The 14,227-nt window shown below is 38.7% G+C and overlaps 1 protein-coding gene across 5 annotated transcripts in view; it reads left to right on the top strand.

Moving 5' to 3' along the window:
• Positions 1-12,953, top strand: part of AEBP2 (AE binding protein 2) — a 50,665-nt gene extending 37,712 nt beyond the window's left edge. For 2 of the 5 annotated variants that reach the window (XM_032220841.1, XM_032220838.1), the window contains 4 exons: positions 4,950-5,017; positions 7,384-7,497; positions 7,810-7,876; positions 10,753-12,953. In XM_032220841.1, the coding sequence (XP_032076732.1) occupies positions 4,950-5,017; positions 7,384-7,497; positions 7,810-7,864 (237 nt within the window). In that variant the 3' untranslated portion in view covers positions 7,865-7,876; positions 10,753-12,953. Of the gene's footprint in view, positions 1-4,949; positions 5,018-7,383; positions 7,498-7,809; positions 7,877-10,678 lie in introns of all 5 variants that reach the window. The other 3 variants (XM_032220842.1, XM_032220839.1, XM_032220840.1) reach the window with 2 other exon arrangements.
• The last annotated feature ends 1,274 nt before the right edge of the window (positions 12,954-14,227 follow it).

The following is a 14,227-nucleotide window of genomic DNA, read 5'->3' as shown; positions in this document are numbered from 1 at the left end:
CTCTAATGCTTAAGATGTCAATCTATCATCACTTGGTCTTGCTTTTTCTGCAGGGAGCGTCCCATATTTCTGGTTTTTACATTCTGCGTCCCCATTATAATTCCCTCTTTGCCGCTCTGGATTTTCTTTCTCTTTTTATAGCAACCTCAGCGGTTGAACCTCCTGAAGGGTTTTAGTGTCATGAGTATCATTAGTGCTCCAGAAGATACTTCAGATGGTTCCTTAATGGCATGTGAAGCATTCATTATCTGACAGTGTATTATCTTATCTATCCGTGTGGTTTCTTGGTAAGGCACAGGAGTTTACGGCTTATCGCGTGGTATAAACCGTTGCTGTCATTTAAGTGATCATCTACCTCTATACCGCCCTCTATCTCTGCTTCCTGATGTAAATGCCTGCTTGCTTTAGCTAGGTCCTATACATGACGTTCATGGTTTAGGTGACCCTGTTTGACATATATACTTTTGGTCTGTATTCGCCCATCACTCTCGGGAATCCCCTTCCATCACCACAATAAGGCAGCAGAGCAGGACTTCGGGATGAGAGGAGTAACTGCAGAGAAGACAATACAAACGCCCAGAGCTAATAAAGAGATTGGAAAGAATTCCCTAACTTGCCTGAAAGCAGTTATGAGACAAAAGAGCTTTTATTTTTTTGTAAGTTTTGAAAAGATGACAGAAATTGTGCTATGACTCTGTCAGTCATTTGACTGTTCTTCCCTACTTAGGTCCAAGTGTATTTTATCCAGCTATATGCAAATGTTATAAATAAATAAATAACATTTGCATATAGCATGATAAATAAATGTTAAGGAGTGGCTAAGACGCTGAGCTTGTCAATCAGAAAGGTCGGCGGTTTGAATCCCTAGCACCGTGCAACGGAGTGAGCTCCCATTACTTGTCTCAGCTTGTGCCAACCTAGCTGTTCGAAAGCACGCAAAAATGGAAGAAGAAAAATGGGACCCACCTTTGGTGGGAAGGTAACAGCATTCCATGCACCCTCAGCATTTAGTCACGCTGGCCACATGACCACAGAGACATCTTTGGACAGTGCTGGCTCTTCAGCTTTAAAATGGAGATGAGCATCGCCCTCTAGAGTCAGGAACGACTAGCAAGCACATATATGCAAGGGGAACCTTTACCTTCATGCAAATGTTTCTCCAGCGTTACTAGAATTTCTCCCGATATTTTAATTGATGTTCCTCTTTGCCCTAACTACCCAGGGTTTTGCTGAGGCTTGTGGAAGTTATTGCTCAGGATATCTGAAGGACTTGATGTTGATTAATTTTTATATTAATTTTAGTCATTGTCACTTATTAACCCACTTACAAGATTGTCATAGAAAGAGAGAATGATTCTTAGCATTTGACTACCTATGGGATGGCCCATTGTCCCATCCCTTTTTTACTTAATTTTATTAATTACTTTATGTAATTTACTTACGTAAATTTTCTTCATCCACAAGTTATTACACACCTTTTTTCGCAGTTGGCTCCAAAGTACTTCACAACCCTACTCCAGTCTCCTATTGCAAAATTAAGAATGACTGTGAATTGGTTATCTGGGTTATAGGGAAGGAGATGAGGTCCATCTGGCTACACTGGGGCAGAAGCCCCCAGTAGAGAAATAGCTGTTAAGGATATTGACATCCGACTGATTATAATTAGCTTGAAATTTCTTGCCACTCTACTTGAGAACATGGATCCAAATCAAAGCTTGGAAGTTTTTCTCCTGTGAAAAGTTATTCACCTGTTATTCACCCGTGTCTAATTTAGGCGCCACCAAATCCATAAGAGTCACATATGATGAGATTGGCAGCTATATAAATTTGATCATTTATGTAGCTTGAGAAGAAAGAAGCGCACGAATCACCAGCCTTTTCAAATCTTAAGTGTGTGGTTCTGGAGATCTAAATGCAATATCTGATGATTGATATAAAAGTGAAGATTTTGCAGATTTGAGAACGAGAATTGTAGCAACATTCTGCAATAAAATTCTGGGAGAAGGCACAGCTGCTTTAAGCAGTGGTAGGCAGATGCTTATGTGACTTTGCTACACATTCCAAACTATTTAGTGGCTGAAACCAGTGGAATATGGAAGAGTAACTAACATCTTAGAGTTATTTCTGTGGTCCTCCACGAGAGGTCAGCAGAACTCCATTTGCATGTATGTAACCCTCATTTCTGGTAAAGATTGACTTTTCAAAAAGTCTGCAATAGAAATGGGAAAGTGTGTGGTGCGGAAGGTTTAATTTCTTTTGTCAAAATCTTCGCAGTCGTGTGAATGCTCCTTTGAAGACAAATCGAGCAATACCCTTGATTGCTTAATATCTGGCTATTTGCTTCTACTTTGAAAGTCTTGAGCAAAACATATGAAGAACAGTTGCAGGAACTGGATATATCTAGTCTAATGAAAAGAAGGACCAGGGGTGACATGATAGCAGTGTTCCAATATCTCAGGGGTTGCCACAAAGAAGAGGGAGTCAAGCTATTCTCCAAGGCACCTGAGGGTAGAACAAGAAGCAATGGGTGGAAACTAATCAAGGGGAAAAGTAACTTAGAACTAAGGAGAAATTTCCTGTCACTGAGAACCCATTAATCAGTGGAACAACTTGTCTCCAGAAGTTGTGAATGTTCCAACACTGGAAGTTTTAAAGAAGAGATTGGACAACCATTTGTCTGAAGGTGGTGTATGGTTTCTTGCCTAAGCAGGGGGGTGGACTAGAAGACCTCCAAGGTCCCGTCCAACTGTTATTCTATTATATTCTAAAAGTCTTCCCATACAAAGTTTCCTTTCGTCAAGATGACAGCAGGAGTTTAGAAAAGAGTCTTGGTGGAATGGAATTTCTCTTCGTGAGGAACTCAGCTGTTCCTTTCCCCCATTGCCCTCCATAAGATTCATGGTTGCTCGTGGTGAAACACCTTCTGAGGGATCTTCTGAATCCCCAAAAAAGGATATTGAAATTAGTGCCCTCCAGATGTTCTGAACTAGAGTTTTCTTAATACCTCACCATTGACCTATTTACTCTCCATTGTTATTGGAATGTCTGTCTAGTCTAGAAGGTTTAAATGACACCAAGTTATTTACCTGCAATGTAGCTATGAGTTAAATTCTTCTACCATTGTCTTTTGATATCTTGATTGATACATAAAATCTATTATCTGGCCAGTTGGGTCCCCCTCTCTTTTGACTTTTATATTATATATCAAGTGCTTTCCATAGGCCTGAAAATAGAGTTACGGTAAATCCAGACATCTTACATCTATCTTAATTTTCAGAAAATAACATGGAATCAGGTAAAAACTATTTCAGGCATGTTTTACATCGGTTGTAATTTCCAAGTTTCTAGAAATTGTTTTATGATCAGCCTTTTATTTCTTGTTTAATATATGTTTTTTGCTGATGACGGCCAGAATACCTGCCTAGCATTTAACAATACTTATACTTTCTTTGAAAGATTGCCTTTAAAAATACACTTTTATAGATCCATGTATCTTTGCTAATAATGCTGCATTAAAAGGCTTTGGGGGGTTTCTTTTTGAGCGAATACAAGAAGCTAGGATGCAGAGTAAGGAAATAGTAATGTACCATCATTGTTACTTTTCCAATTAGATGCTAATGTTCAAACATAACTTAGAAGGTGGGCGCTCCTCTGAAAACCCTCTGTGACCCTAATCACTTGAACTGATTACGAGGAGCTCTTGATTATCTTTGAGAACCTCTATTGTGTAGCTTTTGAGTTTAATGCACACGGCACCTTCCCAAAGCAGGAGTAAATATGCAACATTTCCATTGGTTTTACACAATGGGGTTTACAGTTCTTTGCTGTTTTCTCTAATCAGTTCCTTACCTGATTTTCTTACCAGGGTTCCCATGCTTGAGGCAGGCTTGCTTTTTCTATTCATTTAGAAAATATATATGGTTGCCCATCTTAACCAAACAACTCTGGGCAACTCACAATATAACACAAAAATACATTTTAAAAATAAACATAGAAAATAGAAAATCTGAGGCACTTCATATATCATTCTCAATCCCCAGACTTGCCTATGCTGGGCTCCACTAACAATGCGGCCTTAATACTTGGAGGAAAAAAGCCGGACTGGAAAATGTTTGAGCAATCAGAAGTTGGGAGTCTGCCTGAACGATTCCCTCTTACGCCATGGCATTTTAAGTCCCGTTTCTACATTTCTTCAAGCAGCCTTATCCACAACTCCTTATCGCTCATGCTTCTAAATTTCCCAGGGACCCATTAACTTTGAAAACGGCTCCAGTCGCTGTTAACCAGATGCAGAATTCTAGAAACATGTCTGAAACTTGCAATTACAAGCTTGTTTGTCTGTGTTGCTTTTATCCTGTGGTTAATATTTCTGCAGAACATCAAGACGTTTCCACTTTTGGGCTTGAGCTTCCTCTTTATGCCGTCCATTCATGACGTTGAAGGCAAACAACCAATTTGATATGTCTTACATGGGTCAAGCTAAGAAACCTACTGCTTTTTTCCGCAGGATGCAAAATATAAAATGTGTGAAAGCTTTCCCCCATTGGATACACTCTGGCTGTTTTGGGGTAGCAACATGGCAGTATGGGTGGCAGCTTTGAGAAAGGCAGCCAGTGCATGTCAATGTTCTCAATGAGTGGACTTCAACTCCCAGAAATCCCTAGTCAACATGTTACATTTGTTACAGAAAATGAGGACAGACATTAAAAAGGGAATGCATGTGTGTATGAACATCATCTCACATGGATTTGAACCTCATCTCAAAAGTAAACTGCTTTTAGGGAAGAAGAAAGCTGCTTCAATGGCTGTCAGAATCCATTAAAAAAAAAAACAACCTGTAACCAAAAACACTTATTGACATATAATATTTGGACCAAATATTTTTAAGAGCAGGGAATTCCAGAAAGAGCATAAATATTTCAAGTCGCTTTTCTCGTGTTTGCTTTTAGGTAATGGCTAAAAGGAAAGAGGACTCTGGAAAAGTTAAGTTGCTACTTCACTGGACTCCAGAAGATATGTAAGTATTTATACTCAATAGTACATAATCTTGGCACCTGCAAAAATTAAGATATTTTCTATATTTTACACAAGTGTAGACAGAATTTACAACATACTGAACAGTGACTGACTTATAGCACTGTTAATACAGCTCTGATGGAGAATAAAAATTACCAAGTTAATTCATGCATTTGAGTCTACATTAAGAAAAAGTAATATTCATTAGGACGATAAAATGGAAAGGGACTTTTAGACTTACTACAGTGCTGAAGACATCAATTGCCTGAGTTAAATTTTATTTGAGGTTTTTGAACCTATTGGAAAGAAGGTATATGCCTTAGCCCTGTGTTAATTAGCACTTTTCCAAAACTAAACAGAAAAGGTAGCCAGTAGCAGAGATATCCTTACTCTTTAATCAGTAAATACAGTATATATTGTTGAATTTTCTTCAGTTTTTTCATTAAAGACGCATATGATGCATCAGCTTTTCTAAAGGCTGCAAGCATTTTTGTTACCTTGTTAACAACACAGACGCAGTTGCTAAAAGGGCTTTGAAATCATTATGAAAAGATACGTTCATTACCAATATTAAAATTGGCAAAGCCCATTTGAACTATAATTAGCTTTTTCAGTAAGCAAAAAATACAGGATATCAGAAATTAGCAATTTCTAAATGATATGTTCACATATAGAACATATATATCCCTTTTTCCTATTTTTTTTCAAGAGAAGCACAATTCTGTTAATTTTAATTCAATTTAACTCAGTTGACAGTGGACAGGATGAAATGTCCATTTTCAATTAACTTTTGGAAAGCTCCTTAAAATGGGCCAAAATAAATTTGTGGAAAATGTCTTTCAAAATATTTGCCATTGCTTTTCAAAAGTAATTGTAGTTCAGTTTCTCAAATTGAAACAGGTTCTATGTTTTTCACTAACCAAAGTGTACTTGAAACTTACCTTTTAGTTAGCGTTGAAGAAATAATGCATGGAGATTTAAATAAAGTCACCACCCGGGGAGGGAGTGCCATTATTTTGAATAATAATATTAATCATTGTCATTAATGCTACTTATGTGGGATTTTGAAAAGCTCCCAATAGGTAGACATTATGCTCAACGGTTAAGACCCTGGACTTGTCAGCTGGAGAGCCGATAGCCCAGGTTCGAAACCTTAGCACCAGTAACTGGGTGAGCTTCTGTCCTTGCCCCCAGTTCCTGCCTACCTAGCAGTTCGGAAGCATGCAAATGTGAGTACATAAATAGGCACCATTTTGATGGGAAGGTAGCACCACTCCATGACGTCATGCTGATTACACAACCACAGAAATGACTTTGGCTAGCACCGGCTCAATGGCCTTGAAACAGAGATGAGCCTCCACCACCCTCCTAAAGCCAGTTACAACTAGCAGAGTGAAATCCACAGAGGCTCATTTACATTGTAGAGAATACTATCCTTGGAGCCAAACTAATATTCTTGTTATCCCTTCGCATAGAGAGCTATTGTCAAATCATATAAAGCCGTGATGGCGAACCCTTGTCAGCTCCGATGCTTATGTGCACACTGGCCAGCTGACTTCAGCCTTCAGCCTTCTTTTGAGGCCGTTTTTCACCCTCTGGAGGCTTCCTTGAAGCCTCTATAGTGTGAAAAACTGGCGCTACGGACAAACAGGAAGTTCAGGTACGGACTTCCAGTTTGCTCATAGGGCCATTTTTCACCCTCCAGAGCCTTCAGGAGGCTTCCCTGAAGGCTACGGAAGTTGAAAATCGGCCCTATGGACAAACCAGAAGTCACCATTCCCGAACTGGAGGGTTTCCCAGGGGTGGGGCTGTTTTCACCCTCCCCAGGCTCCTAGAAAGCCTCTGGAGCCCGGGAAGAGCAAAAAACCCACACTAAAAAAATGGGGGTGGTGCTTTGGTGGCATGCATGGCATTATGGGTGTGGCACGCCTGCACATGATCCCCCTGCGCTCCCCCCACTTTTGGCACGGGAACCAAAAAGGGTTAGCCATCACTGACAGAGAGCTTCCAGAAGGTGGCCTAGAATTTTGTGCCTACAGATGCTTAATTTGGGCAAGTCTCCTATCCCAATCATCACCAGCTGAAATGGTAGAAATAAAATGTTGCTCCTTGAAAGAGGTGGAGCCCTTTGTAGGTAGAGGGAGAAGAGAGCCTTGTCCTATAACAAAAGGTTTGGAATTACACTCCCAATAACAGTTAAGCTGACTGTGATGCTCATAGAGAAGTAGATTTCCAAATCTTTTTGGCAGTGCAACATTGGTGTGGATTTTTATTTCCCATAAAAAGTGACAGCAGCTCTTTTACCAGTAGCAACGGTGGAGAGCAAATCACTGACCTTTTTTTTTGAATATTTTATTTTATTCATAGTCTTCCTGATGTGTGGGTCAATGAAAGTGAAAGGCATCAATTAAAAACTAAAGTAGTTCATTTATCAAAACTACCAAAAGATACAGCTTTGCTTCTGGACCCAAACATTTACAGGTAAATCTCTGCATTTCTGGATGTTCTCTTTGCTCAATGTGACTTGATGCCTTGCGTAACTTTTTGAAGCTGTACCAGAACTGCTATCCATGCAGATGGTCCAAAGTAGTCAGTACTATTCCGCCTTGATCATTCACCTTCGCTAATATTTTGGGCAGATGTTAAGAGTAAAGAAGCATTTCACTATTTTGACAGCATCCAGAAGTTTATTTTCAAGGCATGAGGTCACATGACAGCTTTTGAACTTAAACTCTGGCTGGTAAATATGTGTATTTACCGAGTGTATTTTACTTTTTTGTGCTTGGTGTACAGAAAGTCTAGTAAAGGAGGTACATTCAATGGAATCCTGAAAGATCACTTCTCTTAAGATCACATGCTGGTTTGTATACCAATTTTTTAAAGTCCAAATTTATCTTTTTTTTAAAAAAAAAATCACATTCTGTTCAGCCTGTAATACATCTAGTATTACTTTAATATCCGTGCAATTTAAACGAATTAAATGCCTTTCTTCTTTTCTTTTTGGGGTTAGGATGGGAACAGACCTATCATAATTTACTATTGAACTTTCACTATACAATTAAATTCTATATTTTTTCATAAGTACTCAGTTTCCCTGAAAATAAGACCCATTCCAAAAATAAAACCTAGCATATTTTTACATGTGCGCCTAATAGAAGCCCTACCCCCAAAAAATAAGCCCTACTTAAGAACCAGCGCGGATGGGCGCCCACCTATTGCATCTGCTTGCTCACTGTGCCGCGGCCACAAGATGTTGCGGGGATAGAGCTGCCCCATGCACCCCACACCAGTTTACCTCAGGGCCCCCGCAGCCAGGTCATCCACGCCCCGGCAACTGCCTCACGGCCATAAGCGGCAGGAGCCCATGCGGCCGCCAGCCCACTTCTGCTTGCTCACGGCTGCAACGGAGCAGAAAGCCAAGCAGGCATGTTGGTGCCATGGCCGCGAGGCGAAGCAGGAGTCAGAACGTGGATGGCCTGGCTTTGTGGGGCTGAGAAAGGCCAGCGCAGGGCGCATGGGGCAGCTCAGCCCCCCCCCCTCTCATGGTAGTGGCACTGCCCCACTTCACAGCCTCCTGCCCAACAACAAACCAGTAGAAGAAGTGGGCCTCCCGTACATGGGGGGGAAAAAGACACCCCCCAAAATAAGCCCTAGTGCTTATTTGGGAGCCCAAAAAGAAAATAAAACCAGGTCTTATTTTTGGGGAAACACGGGTATGATTTTGTGAAAACACTATAAATGTCACCCCAAAGTTGATTTTCAAAAGGCAACTGAAGTTTCTTGGGTCTTTTTTTCCTTGCAAGCATTTCACTTCTCACCCAAGAAACTTCGGAGAACTGAAGAAGCTTCTTGGATGAGAAGGGAAACATTTTCAAGGGGGAAAAAAATCCAAGAAAGTCTAGTTGCCTTGTGGAAAAGCCCCTTTGGGACAACCGTAACTTGGATGATTGAGACTCTCGATAGGCACCACAAGTGTCCATAACTATCTCTCCTGTGCTTTTTTCCTCCAAAGGTAATCTGAAAAGAACTGATTTAGCATCAAAGATAAAGCTGATATTTTGCTGCCATTGGGTCTCTTAAATGTTAGAAGCTCCAGGTTTCTAATGCCTAGCAAGCGTTATTACCAGTAGTCCTTGACTTACAATCATTCATTTAGCGACCATTTGACCTTAGAACAGGGTTGAAAAAAGTGACGTATGACAAGTCCTTGCATTTACAACCATCGCGACATTCCCACAATCATGTGACCAGAATTCAGCCACTTGGCAACTGGCGTGTATCTATGACAGTTGCAGCTTCCTGGTGTCACACAATCACCATTTTTGACCTTTTCTTCCAACCAGCAAAGTCAATGGGGGAAGTCAGATTCGTTTAACAACCGCATGATCCGTTTAACAACCGCATGATCCGTTTAATAACTTGCAGTGATTTGCTTAGCAACCATGGCAAAAGAAAGCTTATTAAAATCAGTTGTAATCAGTTATAAAAGCCACTCCCTTGCTTAGCAGCAGAATTTCTAGTCCCAGTTCTGGTTGTAAGTCAAGGACCTCCTTCCTCTATAGCCAATCTCAGGTTGCAGAGATGGGAAAAATATTGGCCCAAAACATTGCGGAATTGTTGTCAAGTGAATGAAGGCCAGTTACCCTCATCCTGACAACTTCTATACACAGCAGTATGTTTATAGAAATGCATAGATAAGTAAAAGATGAATGAATCAAAAGGATTAAAAAAAATGTGAAATTTAAGTGAAATATATTAGGAGGTAAAACATTGTAAAGAAGAATGTACCGATTTAAAACTGCTATATTAAGAAGGAACATGAAGTTCCAGTGTGTTGTATAAATGTAGTCTATATCTTTGTATTTGTATGTCTAAATTTTTTAAAAAAATAAAAGAAATGCATACTATAGGCTCATTTGAGTCCTAGAAACTTTTTAGCTTACCTTTTATTTCTCATACTCGAGATTAATCTATTAAATTTTTGTCTTGGGGAAAATATATGACGTTAAACGTATTATTTATCGGAAGTAATCATAGTGGCTAAATTTGCAGTATTATAAGCCCAGCTGTATGGCTTTTAACATTTTTGGGGGTTTCAATTATGCACAGTGCCATAAATGTAAAGTCATAGTTCAGACCTGGCACTAGTTTCTGAAATCCTCTCATTTTTAGTCTGTTTCTTAATTAAATATATGAAGCTTTGAGGATATACACAAAAGACCTTTTGGCAATTGCAATCTTTGTCCAGAGATACAGTGGCAGCAAGGCAGATGTTCCCATTAGAAATAATGGAAAACATTGTGATAAATACAGCTTTGAAACTCCATACCGGCCTCAGCTTGCTAAGTATGAGAAAGATAAAAAGCTTATTAATTAATCCTTTTGGGGGGGGGGGCGAAGTGAGAGGTGTGAGTCTGTTTTTGATTAGTGTGAATATTTTCTGTGGGGTCCTTTACTCCTTTTTCTGAAAGATAATATCCACATAGCTGCAATTCATATCAATGTCTGAAGAATAAACAGAAATATGTCATTCCTTCTGCTTCTAGATGTTTCGAATACTTACATTTTTTCCCACTGATTTCAGCATGGTTGCCCCGCTCAGAAAGCACACCAGTCTCTTCCGTAAAGTATTTTTCCGTAATGCCATCTTAATTCCCAACAGGAAGGACCTGTTAACCAAGGCAAGTTAAATTTCCTTTGAGAAGCCACCAATGCTGTGTTTCCTTTTCCTTCCAGAACAATGCCACAGAAGAGGTTGAAGAGGTAAAAATCGACTCGGTGGGAGCATCCAACCTACCATCTTAGTCATTGACCTTGGAATTAGAATTGCACATTCCTTGAGTCCTTTACCTTCATTCACACACACACACACACACACACACACACGGCACACACACCCGCTCTGTGCCCAACTGCTGCCAGCCTATGATTGGTCTAACCATTCTGTGAATGAAGTTGAAGCACCTATGGAATATATTATATATAAATGTCTAACATACCTTTAATGGGACGGTACAATGGTGAAGCTTCTCCGGCATGCTCACCCATGTTTTTGTTTTCAGTGGACTCTTTTTGAAACTTGTATTGGATGAACTGGCAATTGCTGAATTGCCAAGTGAAACCCATCCTGGCTGTAGTTACTCACATTTTTAATTTTATTCTTGGTAAGCAAACTCTTGAAATCTCATCATTGATAAGCAACAGCTAGAGAGAATTCTTGGTGGACCGTCTCCGTTGTCACTTTAGTGAATTTGTGGTGTCCAATCACATCCTTAAGTGGTGGTATCATGTTTAAGCAAAATGGTGGTGGCATACTTTGAATTTTAGCAGAATATATATATATATATTCATTGGAGGTTGATCAGTGTTAGGTGTTGCTATATATCCGATCCTCTTCATAAGATATTACTGTATTTTAATCAGACTTTTAATAATATCTATACAAAAAAGGAAGAAGAAGCAGCATTGGTTTTATATTCTATTTGGCTTTTAAAACTCCAGCTTGCTTTTAAAGATTATATTGCCTCCCTTTCCCCTCCTTTTGGCCTAAATGTTTCTGTTTGTCCAAAAAGAAAAAGAAAAAAGAAAAAAGTATTTTTTAAAAAGAAGCATTTAAAGATACAATCGTTTTATGCACCAAAGTTGGCTATGAAAAGAATTAAATTGCTTCCTCACTTTATTAAGCAAGGAATTACGGTGTGTTTTTTTTAACCCTACAGGAAATAGAAAACTAGTGTACCTTGTTTGTCTTGTATTGAGACAAAAAAAAAAGTTGCATATAGAGAACGGGACGTTGCTTGTAAATAGTTTTGCAGATTTGTAATATATTTTTATATCACAAAATGTAGATGTTTTTTCCTAGAGGCATGGAAGTTAAAATGTATATATTATGGTAGAAATAATATTGAAGGATATTGTACGTCATTAGCGCTGCCAGAATTTGTTTAAAGCAAGCACCTTTCTTAACAATACTATATCTCTTGGATTTCCAAGGGACTCTATACTACTGTTAATAAGAACAAAACACATTAGGTGTCCTTTGAGAAATCTTTGAAGGATGCATAATATCCATAGAAGGTTTATAACACCTCACTGCTGAACATGGATATGAAATCAATCTTTTTCCTTGCTTGTTGGAAGGAACAAATGTAAAATAAAAGACTTAATAAGGTAGCTATATGCAGTCAAACTGCATGGTTAACCCTTCCTGTTTAGGAGGATTTTTTATTTTATTTTATTTTGCATTACTACAGTGGCTTTTTTTTTTTTACACTATTTTTTTTTAATTAAACAGCAAATAAATTAAAGTCTAAAGTTTTGGGAGATGAAAGGTTTTTTTTGTTTTTGGTCAAATCGTATAAGGAAAGCTGCCTTAACGAAGGTAAATTTGCTTGTTTGGTTCCTGGTGGATTTAGAATGTTTTCACAAACATTTAAATTTTATTATTGTGCAGATTTAGAAGCACTGCTGACATGGAATGGTTCTGGAATACTGTAGTTGTTTGACAATGGTATTTCATAAAGATCTGTGGCAATGTTAACTATTTAAAACAGATGCCGTTTTGTTTTGTCTTTTTAATTTTGCTTAAGCACTTCCGTTACTGCTTTATCTTCATTAAATGTTCATCTCTTAATTGCTTGGGTTCCCTTTCTTTAAGAAGTATAACATTGCCAAATAGGTGTTTTCAGATATAGTTTGTATTTGTATTTTTTTTAAATCTTATTGTTTTATGAATCTCTTGTATGCCATTCATAATTGACAGATGATTGTAGACTTCGCTGGAGTATTTTTTCTAATAAAAGAAAGCAAATGCAACTACGGTTTTAAGGTTCTGAATGTCATTTACTGCATTGGGCTATTGGAAAAGTTGGAGCACACTATGTAAATCATGTATTTTTCTGTTCAAATAAAGCTAGAATTTTATGTATTTAAAATATTGCAATGCCACTTTCCATGACAAAGGATCCCAAGGCAAGATTTCAAAATAAAAATGAGATTTAAAACACAGAATAAATTAATTCGTTGAAAAATAACAATGGGAGGTCCTCAACTTACAACCATTTCTTTAGTGATCAAAGTTACAACGGTACTGAAAGAAGTGACTTATGACTGGTTTTCACACTACTATAGCCGCATGCCCCCGTGGTCACATGATCAACATTCTGATGCTTGGCAACTGGCATGTCTGTGTGATAGTTGCACTGTCCTGGGGTCATGTGATCGCCATTTCTAACCTTCCCAGCCGGCTCTGACAAGCAGAGTCAATGGGGGAAGCAGGGGTTTGTTTAACAGCTGTGGTAAAAAGGTCATAAAATGCGGCTCAAGTCGCTTAACAACAACAACTCTGCTTGGCAATGGAAAATTAGATTATCAGAACACTTAAAATACATTCCTGAACACCCAATTCTGTATTTTTTGGAGTATAAGATGCACATTTTCCTCTCAAAAAAGAAGCTGAAAATCTGAATGCATCTTATACACTGAATACAGCATTTTTTACCTCCCGAAATCCTGCCCCCTTCACCAAAATTGCCATGCATAGCCTTTAGGAGGCTTCCAGGGGGTTGGTGAAGTCAAAAATGAGCAAAAAACGGTTCGTTTTTTGTGTCCCCAGGAGCACTCTAAAAGCCTCCTAAAGGCTATTCGTGCCTTTAGGGGGGGGGAATGGGGCCGTTTTCACAAAAAATGGGCCTTTTTTGGGAGGTATGCAGATTGCAAAAACTTTTTTTAAAAAAAATTGCCTCTTCAAAATTTTGGTGCATCTTATACTCTGTGCGTCTTATACTCTGAAAAATATGGTAAGTCTTTTGGGGGGGTTAAAAAAAGGTCTCAAATAGGAACCATATTTTAATATTCACCTTGCTTATTTACTTTTTCTTTTTTAAAGATAAGTGAAACTTGGCTAGGTGATGTCTTCTGCTATCACAAAGTCTCTTGTCAGCCTCAAATCCTAATGATTGTATGGACACACGTAGAGTTGCGTTTTAACAATAACAGAAATAATCTGAAACTTAGGCCTTCCAATAATACTTTTTTTTTCAACTTTCCAGTCTACACTGTAGCTCAGCCATCTTTCCTGGTCTTCACCTGTTTAGGTTTTCAACATCAGCCAAAGTCACTTAATTCTGCCACCTGTTACACATCTGAATGCTTCCATTTTCTTCCGAAGTACACTAATCTGGCCCTGTGAAGGATGTTTGTGAAGGACAAA

Source organism: Thamnophis elegans, chromosome 7 (assembly GCF_009769535.1).
Source record: "Thamnophis elegans isolate rThaEle1 chromosome 7, rThaEle1.pri, whole genome shotgun sequence".
Classification (NCBI taxonomy): domain Eukaryota; kingdom Metazoa; phylum Chordata; class Lepidosauria; order Squamata; family Colubridae; genus Thamnophis; species Thamnophis elegans.
This window is presented reverse-complemented; position numbering and strand designations above follow the sequence as displayed.